The 18,107-nt window shown below is 42.7% G+C and overlaps 1 protein-coding gene across 4 annotated transcripts in view; it reads left to right on the top strand.

The window, feature by feature from the left end:
- Positions 1 to 18,107, top strand: part of Camk1d (calcium/calmodulin dependent protein kinase ID) — a 389,880-nt gene that overhangs the window by 335,236 nt on the left and 36,537 nt on the right. For all 4 annotated transcript variants that reach the window (XM_074056647.1, XM_074056644.1, XM_074056645.1 and 1 more), the window contains one exon: positions 12,374 to 12,449. In XM_074056647.1, coding sequence (XP_073912748.1) covers positions 12,374 to 12,449 — 76 coding nt within the window. The remainder of the gene's footprint in view (positions 1 to 12,373; positions 12,450 to 18,107) is intronic.

The raw sequence follows: 18,107 nt of genomic DNA, 5'->3' as shown, positions 1-18,107 counted from the left end.
CCTTGGGCAGTCAGTCATCTGCCGAGTGGGGACACTTTCCTCCCACCCAGTCTGCTGGTAAGCTCCTACTTAGCCATCAAAACCCAGCTTATTGCTAACCTTTTTTTAGTCCCTCTCCTAACACCTCATCCTCTCCTTCCTTATTCTAGTGCTTCACTTTGATCTTTTTTCATTGAATTTGATTTTCATTGCATTAGACTCCATGTTGATCTGGCTGTGTCCATTGGGCTGTGGGTTTTCCTCAAGCAAGGACTGTGTCTTATTCATCTTTGCATACGTGCATATTGGGTTGTGGATATTAGCAAGTTTTTTCTTTCCATTCATTCAACATGTATTTGTTCAATTTCTGCTATATACTGGGCCTACAGTGTTTGGTGTTTGGACACAAAGATGAATAGGGTGCAGTCTCTGGCCTCAATATGGTCACAGTGTTATGAGAGACGGAGGAAAATGGGCAAATATAATAATGTCTGATAAGTACTGTCATATTCATTCACTCCTGAATTATTTTAGTGCCTCCCTTCTATTCTAGACACTGGAGATGCAGTGGTAGAAATATTGAAAAATATAGCTAAAAATCCTCACCCTTGTATCCTTTACATTTGAGTGGGGAGAAGATGGACCACAAGCAAAAGGCTAAGTCAGTTCATTTGTGTGGTAGATGGCAATCAGTACTATGGAGAGAAAAAACCAGAGGACAAGGTGTGTGTGTGTGTGTGTGTGTGTGTGTGTGTGTGTGTGTGTGGTGATCAGGCAACCCTTGCTAAGGGTGAAAAAGGGTTTGTTTGTTTGAGATAGGGTCTGGCTACATCCTAAGCTGGCCTGGAAATTCAGTCCTCCTGTCTCCTGAGATTATAGGCATATACTACGATGCCAGCTTAGGTGGTAAAGATTTGATAGACATGAAGGAGCTGGTCCTGCTGTTACTCAGAGGGACATATTCCAAGCCCACTACAAAAGCTCTAAGGCAGAAGCATGTGGGTACACAGCAAGGAGCAGCACGAGCAAAGGAACAAGAGACAGAAGAGATAAGACCAGAGAAGAAATGTTCAGGAAGCGTGTGGACCCCAGAAGTTAGACATCATTGTAACATCTCTAGCTTTTACTCAGGATGGTGGGCAACCATGGGAGATGCTTCTGAGTTAAGGGAGGACATGATCTGATTTCTATCAGGACCCCCCCAGGATGCAGACTGGGGATTAGGACTAGCAGCTGTGGAGCGAGCCAAAGTGAGGTAAGGAAGACCAGTTAAAAGGCTCTCACTGACCAGGTGAGAAATTACGTGGCTTGGCCAGGTGGGCAGCCACAGAAGTGGTGAGCGGCTGTCAGATTCCAAATACATTTCAAAGACAATGTCATCACTGAGATTTTTTGAGAGGTTGAGTCTGGTTTGGGAGAAGGAGAGAAGCCAATGACAACTCCAAGGTTTTTTGGCCAGAGGACATAGAAGGATGCAGCTGCCTATTAATTGAGCAGATTTAGAAGTTTACAAGCAGGGAGTTTGGTTTTGATCTGTTAACGTTTGCTGGGTCACAACATTCTGGTCATAATATTTTTATCCACTGATAAGTATATAACCTTGTTTTACATGTGTTTCTGGTATACATACATACATATATATATATATATATATATATATATATATATATATATATATATATATATATATAGTTGATTTTACATTTACACTGAACACAGCCAAAGGCAATAGAACTTGTGCCTAAACTAAGCTTCTCCAACAGATGTCTCCTCTTTGTAAGGCACAGCCCAGCCTTCTCGTGCTCAGAGGCACTAGACTGCTTTTGGGCACTCTGGAGGTGACCATGGGCTCCCAATCTGATCCGATATGATGTGACTAATATAATTCAGGAGAAACTTTAAAATACAGGTCCAGGAGGGTTCAAGGGCAGATGCTGCCTTCAGATTTGGAAAGACATGTGTGAATGCAGTGTAAGAAAAATCTTCCTCCCACCCCTCCCCCACCCCATGACAGTCTCTCTCTTGACAGACTCCTTATAGTAAGAAGTGTTATTTTCAATTTGTGAACTATTACTTTATTTTTACTATAACTTCAATGACTATTCAGTGGAATGCTTAATTCTGCCAACATCAAGTTACTACTCCAATTTAAGTGAGCTCTCTAATAATGAGGAAACGATGAAAAGGGGCTGTTTTCCCCCACTGTTCCCATGCACATGGTGTCTTAGGAGAAGGCAACAAGAATCTAAGTGTGTTGATATGTATACACCCTTTTACATGTAGTAGCTACCAGGATTTTACTCATCCTTTATAGGGAGCTATGGTTTTCCTTACCACTTACTGATGGTAGATGGCAGGCATTGCTCAAGTACAGGAAGCTTAGAGGACAGGCTCTGCCACCTCTAAGAGGGTCCCCAATTGAACGTGGCAGGTGGGCAATACAGATGCATGTTTGGTTTTGAATATGATGCAATTTAAAAATACAGGTATGAGAAATGAGGGATGGATTGACCAGGTAGAATAACTGGAGGAAGCAGGACTTGAAGCAAGGGCAGAGCTCAAGCTCAGGCAGACAAGGAGAGTTCCACATGCAGCTTCAGCCTGGGAATGGAAGCCCTGAGTCAGGAGCTGCTGCCTGGAAGATCCAGGAGCAAGGACCAGACGGTTTGGCTGGGAGAGAAGACTGATGTTAATAAGTATTTGCTGATAACTTAGGAGAAATGATGCACCCATCTGGTGGAAATGAGCTCCTCAGAGTAACATGGTAGCTGTCACTGTGATGCTGACCTGGCTTTGGGATCCACTTAATTGAGTCAAATATAAAATTCCCCTTGTTGTCACCAAGAAGAGGCAAAAGTCAGAGCTAAGAAATTTAGTCTATTACTTACATTGCCTGTTCAGTTGCATTCATTAAAATACCCAAGTAGATTCTCTTGAATCACTGAACAGCAACAGTCAGTGACAGAAAGCATCCATGTCAACCATGTAATTGATAAGAAACCAGAGGCAACAAATATATTCCTGTTTGGTAGAAGAATGCCTGTCTTTTTTCTTTTTTCCTTAATGTGGCCACATCAATGTGGGGATTCATGTTCTGTGATCAGAATTCAATCTCCTGGCTTCAGAAAGAAAATTAAACTCTTGTTAAAGCACTAGAAACCTTTGTCTGTAGATCAAATGTTAAAGTGTCTCACAGAGGACAGTACCATGTTGCTTTCTTCCTACCATGGTGATCTCAGGAATCCTTTGCCTCACTGTAGAGAGGAAGAGGAAGAGCCTGGGGGGAGGAGGGCCTAACTGCTCTGTAATGTTTCTGAGCAAGGAGAGAGGGTTTTCTCATCACATCTTGTTGAGTGGTGATTGACCACTCACAGTATTTCATTTGAAGTGCATGCCAATTGGATTGGGTATGACTCAGACGTTGGAAGTCACATTGACCCTGGCCCATCTTTCTGTTTGTCAGCAGACCTACACCTTGGTTCTCTAGATGGTGACTGAGTCTCTGGAGCTGTCTGGGAAGAGTCATCCAGCCTCCTTCCAGAACTTGGCTATGGCATTGCCTACACAGTCATGGCAGATATCTTTGGTTCGGCTCTTTTATTTCCTAAAATGGTTTAAACATGTATGTCTTGCTCTTCTCCAAATGAAGATGGAGAACAATTGGTCAACGTTCTCCTCCGTTTTTCTCCCTGTTAGAGGAATGCCCTTAATTCAGGGATCAGCACATTCTTAGAACTTGATGTGAGGCTTGAGATTAGACCGAGCTCTTGGGAAACCAGAGGTGCCGGCTGGCTCAGTGTTGGAATGAGGACTTGTGTCCTCAAGGCAATCCAGCCTGCGGTTGGTGGCTGCCACAGTGGGGAATATGAATACAAGTGTCCTACATACCTGGGCCATTACTTCAATATGAGGGAGCTCTGAGCCTTGCACTTGATCTGGGTTCCCAGTTTCTTGCATGTCAGAGGCACCAAGTGTCCCCCATGATCTTTATGTGTTTCTAGAGATGTGTGACTGTATCCTTTAAGTATGCAATTTTTTTCTACCTTCACTAGACCAGACAGGAAGAAACTGGATTAAGTTGATGGGCATCTCACATTTCTGTGCTCCTGAGCAGCCTGAGTAATCACTATTCCTCTTTCCTCATAGCTTCTCTGTACCCCTCGCCCCCCAGGCTTGGTTTTGTTTGTTTCCTCACTTAAGTATCTTATTCTAGTACCTGACTGGCATCATCTTTCTTATCCTCAGCCCGTTAGTGTTGAAACGGGACTTTCTGCAGCTAATAAGTTGTCACACAAGGCAGACAAGTAGGTAAAGAATCCGGAGAGAATTTTCTCTTTCCTTCTTTCTCAGCAGCCACTCAAGTGACAGCCACACAAGCCACAAGCATGTCCCATGGAGTGCTGCAATCCGTTCGTTAGAGAGGACAGGGCCTCCTAATGGGGAGAATTGTAGGTTATTTTCCTTTTATTAACTTTGACATGAGTGAGCATGGATGGTGACAATCAGCTCATTATTAGAATAGGGACAGAGCAAATGCAGCCCTGAATGTACAATTATACTAAGCCACACTTTGTACTGCGGATCAAATCCAGGACCTCACATGTACTGGGCAGGTACTCTACCACTGAGCTACACCCTAGCCCTGAAGCAATTTTCATCCTTCTAGAACATCCTAGTGACTTTTCTAAATAATAGTTGTTGGGATGAAGTTCACAGTTTCTGAACTGGTACCATTTTGTCCTGGTGAAAAAGGAAAGACGGTAGCATTTTATAGCTTATTCATTTTTTTTCCTTTGTCATGATTAAAATCCAAAACATTGGAATGACTATAAGTTTTCTTAATTTTGATGTATCATCTCTTATCAGATTTCAAAAGAAAGAATTAATTTAAGTACGAAGTAGCCATCACATCACTGTCACAAACCAGATAGGGTGGGAGGCTGAATGAACATTGGGGGCAACCTCTGAGGTTGCCACATTGTCCTGAAATGCCTTATGCAGACTTTTAACTTCCTCCAGCCCACTGAATTCCAAGTCTCCCACATTTAAAACCCCAGCTGCCTTTTCCCCAAGCCCCAATTTTCCACTCCCTTCCCTTTCCTTAAGCTTCACTCTTCCACCCACCAGCCAGGTTTTGGCTCTGGTAGCACTGGGACAGTAACACCATCACGGATCTGATGGTGATTATAAACCAGGATGGTACTTTAATAGTAAAATGCAAGAGGCTTCTAGGAAAATCTGAGCGAGCTGCTCTTTAGCCATATCCTACATTTTTAATAAATTTCATCTGTAAGTGAAGAATAAGAAGGAGCTAAGGAATACAAACCAACTAAAAGAGATCAGAGCTGTCTCAAGCATCTTTCAGTCTTCTTGGTAGACTTAGGTGCTAGAAAACAAACCACAGGCAAGGGGTGGTGGTGTGTTTCAGGTGTATTTAATTTTTTTATTTGCCCACAATTCATATTGCAATGCTCAAAACACAGAAGAAGCAACAACTGTTTGTTAAGGTATTCGCAAGAAAACCCCACATTATGTCCTTTTTTTTTTTTTTTTATCCCTCCTGCTGAAAATTCTCCTGCCAGGAAGCAGACCTAAGAACATTCTCTATCATCTCCTTGCTGTGAAGGCATTCTCCCTGAGTCCAAATCCTCTCCATGAATGTCTGAGGTCCTAAGACACAAAAGCCAAAATGTATTCTCCATGTCTCTAGAGTTATCTGCCATCTCTGAGCATTTAAGAGAAATCGTGAGTGTCACTGCAGTGTCACTATTTGAAAACTCTGCTGTGGATTGATTTAGGCTGTTTTCACTCAACCACTAGTGAGAAGATTGTGTCTTCCTAAAGGACCTGAAGACTACCTGTGATCCAAGTGTCTAACCCTAAACTCACACCTCTGATGTTATTCTTGTAATGAGGGATCACATGCAGCTCTTCAACTGACACCAAACTCTTTTCAAGAAAGCAAAATGGTGTGTGCCCTTGAAGATGGGAAACTAATGAATTCCCTAAGATATACTGCCACAGAGCCTGGACTATACTATTTTCTGATTCAATCCAGGAACTAAGAACACAGAATTTTATTTAAAGTAAATGTAGTTATTTTATTCAAAGTAAGTTTGACTTAAAAATCAAAACCACCTCTCCCATCACACCTATCTTAGCCTCATCATCTTCCTTGGGAAGTCAGCTATGGCTAGTGCCTGTTTATTTCTGAGCTCAACACGCAGAAGGAGAGGAGCACTCTCTTCCTACATGGCAAGAGTCAGGATCTGCTTCTTTACCTATAAAGCCAGGGCCTACAATGGGGCCCAGCTCACAGGAGGTACTCCAGTGGCTATTGATTAAATGAGAGATGCTGTCCAGATACCCTTGGGTCTGGACCCTTGGTTTTATCAAATGCCATTCTCTCCTGGTGATGTCACTGTCCTTACCCATTGGAGGTGGTCATCTCTGAAGTACTGAGAGGAAGGGTAGAATAAACATCCAAATATAGGAGCAAACGAAACACAAAGTTGGCAGCAGGGTGAGATTTTCTTGGTTTCTTCCACCTTCCCAGCAGAAAGTGGGCACATCCTGGAGTGCTCAGGAAAAGAGAATATTCCTTTTCTACTTTAGGAGTGTATAGATTGATTACTGTGCCCCACCTCCATGGGACAGCTGCTCTTTCTGTTCTCAGTTCCATTTTATTAAAGCTTTTTTTTTTGCCTCTCCTTCAGTAAGGAAAATCAGCAACGAAATTGCTTTAAAAACAAGATGAAAGGTTCCTGAAATTCTTTTCTTCTTCCCCAAATCTCTGGAGCCCTTCCCTTTACCAAGAATACTTGATCTAAATCAATATAAAATAGCTTGGTTTATAAAACACATTGCACGCAAAGTGGAATTTTCCATACGTGGGTTGGTAGTGAGTCTCACAGTAGTAAATTAAGCTATTTTAAACCTTCTGTTTTCTAAAGAGCCTGAGGTAAGTCAGAACACTTAGAGGGTCATATCTGTCCTCAGAGATCTCTTCCCACTTGTGGGACACTACTGAAGCTACATGGTTTACATGGAGATGAACTTTAATTTACTGGTGTGAACTAAATAAGTTTCCAGCTGGAGCAGCAAGGAAAGCTGAATTAACAGCATCCAAGATCTAACCAGGAAGGAGAGGTTCTGAGTAGTTATATGACAGAATTTCTCTGCTGGTTAGCCTTAAACCTAGAGATTCTAAAATCAACTTCAAGAAACAATTTTAAAAGTAGAGTAGCATGAGATAAAGTTCCAAAGTGCAAAGAATTAGGACTACTTCTGCCTCTTATCCTCAAATTTCTGTTAGAAATCACTTGCTCATAGAAAGATATTTAGTGATTGATCTTACTTTTAATTAATAAAGGTACTTCCAATTGACGGTTGCTGGCATCCCAAAATCTATTTGTCCCTCTTTCTTTCTTATTTTTTTTTCCTGTACCTACTCACCAAAAATACTTGAAGCAGCTGTTTCTTTGCAACTCAGTTGTGTGGAATCTGGAAAGCATCATCCCTGAGAAACGATGGTATGTGTGGTAAAGAACCACGACACATTTAGCCCTAAACATACAAGACTAGAGCCATCTCCCTGTTTCCACCAGTGTGAGTCTGGATTTGCCAGTGATTGTTACAGATGGAAAGGGAAGAGTGTGACCCAATGGGAATCACAGGAGACTAGTGTATTGGGAGATTTTGGTGAGTGAACTAGGGAACTCAAAAGTCATCCTCTCTATGTCACCTGGTTAGAGCTGCCCCACCCCAGCCCCATAAGCTAGCCTTGACCAAGCCTAAGTGACAGTCAGAAGGTTAGATCTACTGTCTACCTTGCATATGTCTCTTTCAGCACCTCCAACTGGGTGGGTCTCTCACAGCCACTGGTGGCCACCAGGGGCTTTGTCTTGTCATTCACATAAGGAGGAATCTGTGGTCTTCTGCACTAGAGTGGACATCTCTTCCGCCATGGCTGTACCAGGAGGATAGGCCCTTTCCCTTTGTGCCTTGTGGCTGGTTGCCTCTCTAACAAGCCAGGTGTCTTTTAATAACTGCTCTTCTTGTGAAGAGCTCCACTTAAGTTTTTTTGATTAAAAGTCCCCCCCCACACACACACTTTTAGAAGGCGTGGGGTGAGGAGAGTCACTACCAGGGCCTCTTAGCATGCGTGAAGGCTGCTGTGGACAGCTAAAAGAGGGCATTGTTTCTCCTTGGTGAGAAAAGTCTCCAGCATGTCCAGGCAGTGTTGGTGGGGTGATACAACAGTGGTGGCATGGATCAGAGAGCTTTGTACCATGGATGGTGCTCTGCACCTCGGCCTGGTAATTCCTTTATCTTCTGCAAGTGTAAATTGGATGCTGTGATTTTGTTTTTTAGAATTACAGCAGAGTTCTTGCCAGGTGACATAAGACCCATAGCATAATACTAAGGGGCTCGGCTGGTTCTCAGTGTTAGTGGTCTCTAACGTGATGAGAGTGACAAGTGACTTCCCTAGTGCTGTCTTCTACACTGCAGCTGAAAAGATTGAAGAAAGTGGGAGGCAGTGGGCACCAAAAGGCCAGGTGAATTCAATAGGATGCAAGAGAGAAAATATCCCTGCAGGTCTTGGGACTTCTCCATAATTTAGTCTTCGTGTGAAATTGCCAAGAGGGTTTTAAATGTTGCCTGAGAAATATTTTTTTCTTTCAAAAATGTCTGTGAGATGAAGAAAAGTCTGTTGGAAGTGATCTAGGTAGGGTTTTTCCAAACAAACCCTGGTTCCCACATCACTTTACAAGTGAAATTAATATTTAGGCTGTAGTTATATAGGCCATTGTACAATCTTTAAAATATATGGAGTCGATGGGGGTGCCATTCCAAAGTAGTTTGCTTTGTCTTTTATCATTGTTATATTTCACCCTCTGCATTTGTTTCCAAATGCAACTAAGAACCTCATCAGAAGGAAAATGCTTTGCTGGTTTTACTTTTTTTTTTTTGTACTTTTTTGTCAGTTTAACCCAGGTAAGACACAACACCAAAAAGAACAAGAAAAGTTCAGCACAGACATATAAATTCCCATTCACAGTATTGCTGTTTTGATGTGTATTTATTGATCATTTGGAATCTTCCCCTGCTACTGATCTAAGGCAGACATCTTTTTAAACCATATATTTAACTGTATAAACTTTGCCATTGAAGCAAACTTACAATTTAAAAAGTGTTAGTCTGTGATTTCTAGGATCTAAACGTGTCAAGTAACATCCAGGTTCCAACCTGCAAGAAAGCCAGCCACTTCTTTTTTCTTTGTAATTCTGGTTTTTTTATTATCATATTATAGTTGTACTGGGGGTACATTGTGATATCTACAAAAGTTCTTACAAAATGTCGTAGTTGAACTCACCCCCTCCATCATTCTCCAGCCACTTGCTTTTCTTGTCTTGCAGGGCCACATACAATGTCCACCATGTTGGTGGATTTGCCACTGAAAGTGAAATGTTGGGGTGTGATTGTCCCTGGGTGTGTGGATGGTGCCAGTAAGTTCTTGCTCCTAACATATAAGAAGGAGCGAGAGAAGGGTACAGTTCTGTTGAGGACTTTCCCTCCCACTCTCTGTGGTGCTGGGGAACCATGGGGTGGAGAGAAAGGGACCAAACACAGCACAGCCTGAGCTCAGAGAGATGCCTGCTTTGTGGGGGACTGGGGTCTCGTATTCCCTCTCAGGGCATCATGGCCGGGGCTTCACTCAGTCTTTGCTTGTACACCGTAGAGAGCTCAGAGGTGCTGAGAGCTTCTTTCTCTTTGTCCCTTCCCTGTTTGTCTGTGTGTGACATGAGTTTGTTCTTTCAGCCTTGTGTTTACCCTCTGTGCTTCTGTGCCATTTGGCACCTGGTTCAGCAGAGTGGTTGGACCAGGCTGGCTGGCCATCCCACTAAAGAGCCCCGTGGAGCCCTGGATGGGCCAGGGCCTGTACCCACCAGCTTGTTCTGTGGTCCTAACATCCATGTTAACTCTGAGGGCAGGGATTTGGCCAGCAAGTTTCTATGCACCCTGTCTTTTTTCTGATAAACCTTTCATCAGGCCTTGAAGATGAATCTGGAGGCTCCCTGCACACACAGTCCACTTTGCATGCCATCTGACCAGTATGCCAGCCTGGGGAGAGAGCACACCATCTAAATCAGAAAGACATTTTCTGTGGCAAATGGCTCCCCCTCATTGGTTCCCACAATAAGAGAGTCTGAGAAATATGCTTTTAGCAGTTAGGGGGAAAGGAAGCATCAATGTAACCAGCTTCCATGGATTCAACAGTTAATTCTCTACTTGGTGACTTCCCTTGCATTGTAGTTCTGTCTCCCCTTTTGCTACTACATTGAGGAAGCATACAGCAAAGAAAGGATGTGCAAATATATTTCTTTTGTTCTTGTTAAGAGAAATCTGGGGGTTTGGGTGTGGTGGTACACACCTGTAATCCCAGCCACTTGGGAGGCAGAAATAGGAGGATTGTGGTTTGAGGCCAGTCTGGGCAAAAATTAGCAAGACCCTATCTCAAAAAACTAAATCTGGGGGTTCGGGTGTGGTGGTACACACCTGTAATCCCAGCCACTTGGGAGGCAGAAATAGGAGGATTGTGGTTTGAGGACAGTCTGGGCAAAAATTAGCAAGACCCTATCTCAAAAAACTAAACCTGGTATGATGGTGTATGCCTGTCATCCCAGAAGAATTGCAGTGTGAAGTTGGCCCAGGTAAAATAGAGAAACCCTATCTGAAAAAGAAACTAAAAGCAATGAGAGTGCAGATGTGGCTCAAATGATAGCATGCTTGGCCCTCAAAAGCAAAAGGCCATGAGTTCAATCCCCAGTATAGTCAAAAATAATAATAATGAAGAAGAAAGCAAAGAAATTAGTAGGTTCAAAGGGTTCTAGGTCTGAAAACTGAAATTGGATTTGTGGATGATTTATGAATTGTAGTCCTCATTCTTGTGAGCAGAGATATTCAACAATTGTTTATATACCTTCTTTTTCTTGCTCAGAAAGATATTTATCTTCAATAGAATGAAAGACAAGATTTTCTGTTAGTTTTTCTGCAAAAAGGACTTTTCTTACAGACCAAAAAATAGCCTCTCACCTTAACAAATGCTATGGTCAGGTAGAAAGAGCCAGGACAAGTGTCACACTTGAATCCCAGCTGTTCCGTGTCTGGCTGTGTGATATGGAAGAGATTACCTTGCTTCTTTGAGGCTGGGCTTGCTTATCTCTCAGGTGAGGGTCACGATCACTGTCAGAGTTGTTGAAAGGATTAGAGTAGGACACATTTGTGAGTGAGCAGCAAAAGCTTCAACTGATGGCAGGCACTCAATAGTTAGGTCTCCTTTGAAAAAAAATTGATGAATAGTCCACTTTTTGGTCACTCTAACCAAGCTACTTGACCTCTCAGTGCCCATGTGTCCTAACCTGAAATTTGGGAATAATGATGGTCATGACAAGAACACTTCTCCCCAAGGATGCTGGGTAATTGAGCTAACACCCCCAAAATCCCCAGAGCACACAGTTCAGTGCAAAACAAGGGTCTCAGCAGCTGTGTTGTTTTTATTTCCTATGCCCCTTTAATTGTTCTGGAAAGTGTATGTTAAACATCTCAAGTCGATGTGTTGGGGATGGGGGGATTTTACTTGTCGATAAGATTCACTGTCTTATATGTGTTTACTCTGCACAAATAACACATTGAGTGCCAAGTGCGCCAGACACTGCAGGTCACCAGACACTGGCTAGATATCCGAGAAGAGGCTGTGGCCACAAAGCTAAGCACTGGGAGGACAGGAATGGTGCAAAATGAGCCCAAAGCCACGGGAAGGATGACTGTGGATGGAATACTGGTTTAGGACCAGCAAAGTGAGGTGTGGTAGCATTTTTCCTGCTTCACAGATGAACAAATGAAATGAGAATGCTGACGGAGAACTCATCCCAAACCTCAGGGAATGAACTAAGAGAAGCCTTTAAAGCAGGACTCTGGAGGTCAGATTTTAGTTTTAGCTTTGCTGCTCTATAAACTCTGTGATGGCCATCAGGGAGAAAGGGTGATGTCTCCCACCTCACAAAGCCCTGCACTGCCACAAAATCGCCACCTATTAAGAATTGGTTGATGGATTATATTCAAACAGAGAGAGAGAGTGTGTGTTAGAAAAGCCAGCAAATGAAATGGATCATATATCATTATTGTTTTATTTATCTTTGGTGCTGGGCATTGAACTTGAACCTAGGGCTATGAATGTGTTCTCCCACTGAACTATACCCACTGCTTAAATTTAGACTCGCAGATGGTTCAGTTCAAATAGCAAACAGGGAAAAACAAATACAGACCCCCTAAAAATGTCTTCAGTCTCAGACATTTAAATGGCCTGTGTCTCTTCTTTGTCATTCCACAGCTCCTGAAGTCCTTGCCCAGAAACCCTACAGCAAAGCCGTAGACTGCTGGTCCATCGGTGTAATTGCCTATATCTTGTGAGTACTGCTTTCCACCTTGGCTTCTCTTCCCTTGCCCCTTTTTACTGTATCACAATATACTTAACACACACTCTCCTTTCGGCCATGTTTAAGGGGACCGTTCAGTGGCGTTAAATATATTGTCAGTGCTGCACATTCATCACCATTTTCCTCTTTCAACACCTTTTCCTCATCCTGAACTGAGACTCTGTACCTACTAAACAGTAATTCTCCATACAGTCTTCCCTCAGCCCCTGGGAACCTCTAGTCTCCCTTCCGCATCTATGAGTCTCACTTCTCTAGGGACCTCGTAGAAGTGGAGGCGTAAAGTGTTTGTCCTTTTGTGACTGATGTATTTTACTTAGCATAACATCCTGGAGGTTTACCCATGATGTAGCTTAGGTCAGAATTTCTTTCCTTTTTCAGGAGAATATTCCATTGTGTTTATACTACCCTTTTTTATCCATTCATCCACTAATGGACATTGAACTTACTTCCACCTTATGGCCATTGTGAGTAACGTTTCTATGACCTCGGATGTACAAATCCCTGTTCCAATCCCTGCATTCCATTCTTTTGGGTGTCGGGATCTAGAAGTGGAGTTGCTGGATCACTTTATAATTCTGTGTCTAACTTTTGAGGACCCACCAACAGATTTTTATAGCAACAGCACCATTTTTATAATGTAGAGGGTTCCAATTTCTCCACAACCATGCCAACACTTAAGTCTTCCTTCTTGATGTTTTTTAATTGTTGCTGTTTTGTTTTGATATTCACCATCCTCGTGGGTGGGAACTGGTATCTATTTGGATTTTGATGATCATTTCCCTAATAACTAATAACATTGAGAATCTTCTCAGGTGCCATCTTGCTGGGAGATTTTTTTTTGAGGGGGAGGGGTTACAAACCACTGTGACATCTCTAAAAGAAATCATAAGGAAAAAAATGTAAGGAAAATGAAAATTTAGCCTTTGATCCCTCATTTCTTCTCAGATGCCTTAGATTCACAACCCAGGAAATGGAGTTCTGAAGACCATCAATGTTGTTTCTTATTGTTACATTTTGTTTTGCTTATGTCTACTCCAAAGCTAATTTTTAATTGCAATTCCTTCTTGCAGTTGGGCTTTCTAATGCTTATGTGACATAAACTCAGGTCAATTTGGCCCAACTAATTCCTATAATTGGTAGGAAATGAATTTCCCCATCTTATTATCTTGAAGGAAGGGACTGCTTTCTAGCAAACAGAATCCTCACCAACATCACAGAAAGAGAGAGAAAGAGAGAGAGAGAGACAGAGAGACTGACTAGAGGCAATTGTGACTGGAGAAAGTTCTGGCAACATATGGTATATGTGACATCCTTTCTCTTCCTGGAATGCTAGAAACAACTGCCCTGTGTTGGCTTTGCCTCACTGTCTGGGAAGCAAATGGTCTTTCCATACCAGCATTGAACTGGGCAGCTTTTGGAGTCTACTGTGGACTTAGATGGCAGCTCCTGTAGATTCTTGCCATCACTTGCAGGAGAATTTTATCCACTATAATATACCGTAGGGCTTCCATCTATAGAAACAGGTAAAGGACTGATTCTCTGACCACTAAGGCTATGATACTGTACTCACACAGCGCTTTGCCTTTCAAAGCATGCTGACCATCCTCTGTAGTAGTCTCATCCTTTTGCGAGGAAGTGGGTTGTAGACTCTTTTGAGAATCTAATGAAGTGATGAACCCTGTCCCCTAATAAAATCTTACTCATATACAATTTGGCATATCAATTTGGGAGCTGGGAAAGTAGACACTGGACATGCACCGTGTGTAACTCACCCTGGCTCCTAAATTCTAAAAAAAATTCTGATCAGAGGTCCTGTCTCTTCCAGCTTGACTGTAAAAGGCTAAGGAAATAAATGACAGGCCAGTCCCCTTCCTGCTAGGGACCTGCTAATAATGGTAGTCTAGAAAAATCATCTCTGGAACTGAGAAAAAAATTGGTCTTTTTTCTGGCTTTCTGATTGTTTATTCCTTTATATCTGTTTGAACCTTGAACCATGACTCAAGTTTGTACTCAAGTCTGTAGACTCAGTTTGGGTTTGTATAGTAATTATTTCCATGAAGTCCTAACATTAAGAAGGTATTAGTACAGTTATCAGCAGTGCATATCAGTGGATGTTTCTTAGAATTGCTGGATAAGCAATTTAAAACTAAGTAATGATGTCTTAGTCCTCAAGCTGCTATAACAATGTACCATAGAGTAGGTGGTTTGAACAGCAAACATTTATTTCTCATGATGGTAGACGCTAGGAAGTCCAAGGTGCCCACCAGTTTACTTCCTGACGAGGGCCTTCTTCCTGGCTTGCAGACAACCACCTTCTTGCTTTATCCTCACATGTTGGGAAGAGTGCACACAAGAGCAAGCCCTCTGATATCTTTCTAAACCAGTCAATGGCAAGAAACTGGAATCATCATGATTGGCCTAGTGAAGCAGGTAACAATCTGGAGGAAGGAAAAGTCTAAAGTGAAATCACAGTTCCTCTAGGGAAGAAGTGGGGAATGGACTGGCAACATGTCTGCCCTGGCCCATAAGTAGGAAAATGTTGAAATGAAGACCAGAGTGGCTAAAGAGACCCATTGATTAGCATATGCACATGTAAAGTTTAAAGGCAGTTTGAGGTAGAGATATAGCACATATATCCAAGTATAACTTAAATACTGATACATCAGACACTTAGAATTGCAGTATACAACACAGTGTTTTCCAAGGTTCAAGTATAGCCTTAAGCAAAGGCACACCATATTACTCAACTTCTATTTTAAGTGTGAACTTGATAAGCTTTACACTTGATGGTTTCCTGGGCACCACTAGCCTTGACCCAGAAAGTGCTCTGGGTTGATTTCATGACTGTGTCAGACTCTCAAAATGGCAGATTAGGCTTCTGTTTCTCTTGGTGCTTCTGACAGCCTGAAGCAGAGAGTGAATGAACTTTGGGCATCTTACTTTTATTCTCTAAGGTGCTCAGACCCTATGAGAAACAGACTAACTCCTGGGTAGAACTTTCTCCGTAACATGGCTATGCATGGAGAACTGCCAGGTTTGAATTTAACGTTGTCAGTATTTTCACTCAACTATGGAGTCCAACTTGTCTAGCCATATGCATTGTTGTCACTCTGATGAGAACACCAAGTGCTTCCTATCTTTATAGTTTTAGCACCCAGCGTGGGACCTAAAATACAGAAAGCACTCTAGATATGCTGCCTGTTGACACTGTAATGGCAAATTCGAGGCTGTTGGTCTGATCTGCACAGCAAGCGGTGGGAATTCATGAAAGAAAGCAATCACTGAGGATAGGGATTTTTTTGGGGGGAGGCAGGGGAGGCACCACTAACATAAACAGGAAGAAGAGAGATCATTCAAGCAAGGAGGAATTGCAGACACAGGAAAAGGGGTGTCGAGGCATGTGGAGGGCTGACCAAGACCCTTTGTGAATGCCCTATAGGGTAGGTTGGTGTGAATGGCATAGAATTGGTACTAGGTGGAACCAGTGCTAAAAGGCAGAACTTACGGGACTCTATCTCAGACCCCTGCCACTTCCCCTTAATCTACCATGCGTGGTCTCCCGTCCATCCATTGTCTGAAGACTATGAGCAAGACTGGAGGCAGACCAAGACCAACAGGCAGCCCTCCAGGGAAGCCAGCTACCACAGGAGATTGCACCGTGCCCCTTGTTCTCTCTATCCACTGGACCAGAAAAGAGGTTTGCCTCTGCAGATTTTTGGAGCACCATGGTACTATTTTCATTTGATAAGCCTGTCACAGTGAGATATTAGACTGCAGCAAAAGTGGCTGGGACAGGCCATGGCACCAAATTTTCTCCTGTCTGCACACAATGTAAACATTCCTCATTTTGCCAGTGCTATATACTTGCTAAATGAGTCTCCACACTCATTTCTCTACTATCCATCATTTGGAGGGAGAAATCATTTTTCCTATCAAGAATACACATTTTTAAATACACTTGATGTGTTCTTATCCTGCCAGGAATCTTGCTTTGGGGTTTAGGGTTTGCAACAAGCATTTTTGCCCACATGCTATAAGCTACCAGAAAAGGCAGAAAATGGAGTATGTTGTTATCCAGAGTGATTGGCTTGGCCCAGCCAAGACAGCACAAGGTTCAAGAAAATAAATTTCCCTTTTCAAGAGCAAATGAGCATCTCGAAAACCAACTCAGTTTGGTGATGACAAGTCACAACTTCAATACTGTTTAGTGATCATTTCCCTAAGTGATACCTTAGGGATGTGACATACTAAAGAGAAACACAGTGACTTGTTGCTTATATAAAAATTGAGAAAGGTCCTAGGAGACTCTCTTTTCCAAACTGACACAGGCAGGTCAGAGGCATGAGTGTAGGTTGGAGAGTCTTGGATGAACTTGGCCATGACATCTGACCTCTGTCTAGAAGAAACTCTAGGCAAAATACTTGCAGCAATCCCCTTACCTCTTCCCTACATTGTTCACACACATGTTGTGTTGTCCTGTGTACTGAGCTCTTTAAGAGTGAGCTGGGCCTGCCTCATTTGCATGCTAGGTCCATCCTGAGACAAAGGATGATCCTTGCCAAGGCTGTCCCCATCCTTTGAACAGTTCACAGATGGCTCTTTATCAAATGCATATGGTCTAGGATGGGAACATGAGATCAGGCAACCATGGAGAGAATACAGCATAGTCATGGCGCCTGGCCCCAGCCTGGAGCGTGGCAACAGCACTTCTCAATGTGAGCTGTGTTAATCTGAGTAAGAACATTTGCTGCCATTGCCAGCTGGCAGTCGTTCTCTTGTTCTTAGCTTTGCAAGACGGGTCACATCGCCTCATTCAGCCAACCTGGGCCCATGGTCTGGATTTTGGCTTTAGAAACTTAGGCACAAAATTAGACCCATTTATTCATTTTTCTCAGGTGATTCCTGTGAATGGATTCACACTGACTGGACTAAAAAAAAATTTTTAACTGTAGTTTTCGTTTACTAAATCACAATGAGCTCTGTGATTCATGAAGTCATTGGATTTGCATGTCAACAAATAATCATGTTCTCTCCTCTAGAGGCAATGCTCCATGAGAAACCAATTAAAAACAGGCGTTTTCCTTCTAGACAAGCAGTTAGGGAGTGGAGTTGGTGGCTCGAGATGTGTTTAGAGAGGCTGTGTTAGTCTTCAGTCACCCTTTTCAGCAGAAGGAAATTTCTGCCCAGTAGCACAGCTCTTTCTCTTGTTTGGTCAGAGTGGCCAATACTGATCAATTATTCTTCAACTCTCCTTTCTTCTGCTTTAAAGACCAACCACCAACCACCTGCCCTTTCCTTCTATCATTCTAGCATCATCCTTCTGAGTTTAGCCACATGGGTTGTTGATTAAAATTGTCAGATTTGCTGATTTGGTTCATTGATTGCATTTCAGTTTGGCTGTTCTCCAAGAACTGTCAGAAAGGTCCCTCAGCTCCCCTCTGTTCTCTGTGTGGAGCGGATCCCATGGATGCTAAATACCATCCATGGGCTGTGAGTCTCCAAAGTGTTAGTCTCAGACATGAGGACTGTGTGGCTGATTTGTTTGTAGATAGGTAACTGTCCCCTGCTTTGGGGAAGGGAGGAGATTAGTTATGTGTGCCAGTGGGTTTACCCCATCCCCTCAAAATA

Source organism: Castor canadensis, chromosome 15 (assembly GCF_047511655.1).
Source record: "Castor canadensis chromosome 15, mCasCan1.hap1v2, whole genome shotgun sequence".
Classification (NCBI taxonomy): Eukaryota; Metazoa; Chordata; class Mammalia; order Rodentia; family Castoridae; genus Castor; species Castor canadensis.
Note: the sequence above shows the minus strand (reverse complement) of the source record. Positions and strands in the feature narration are given on the sequence as shown.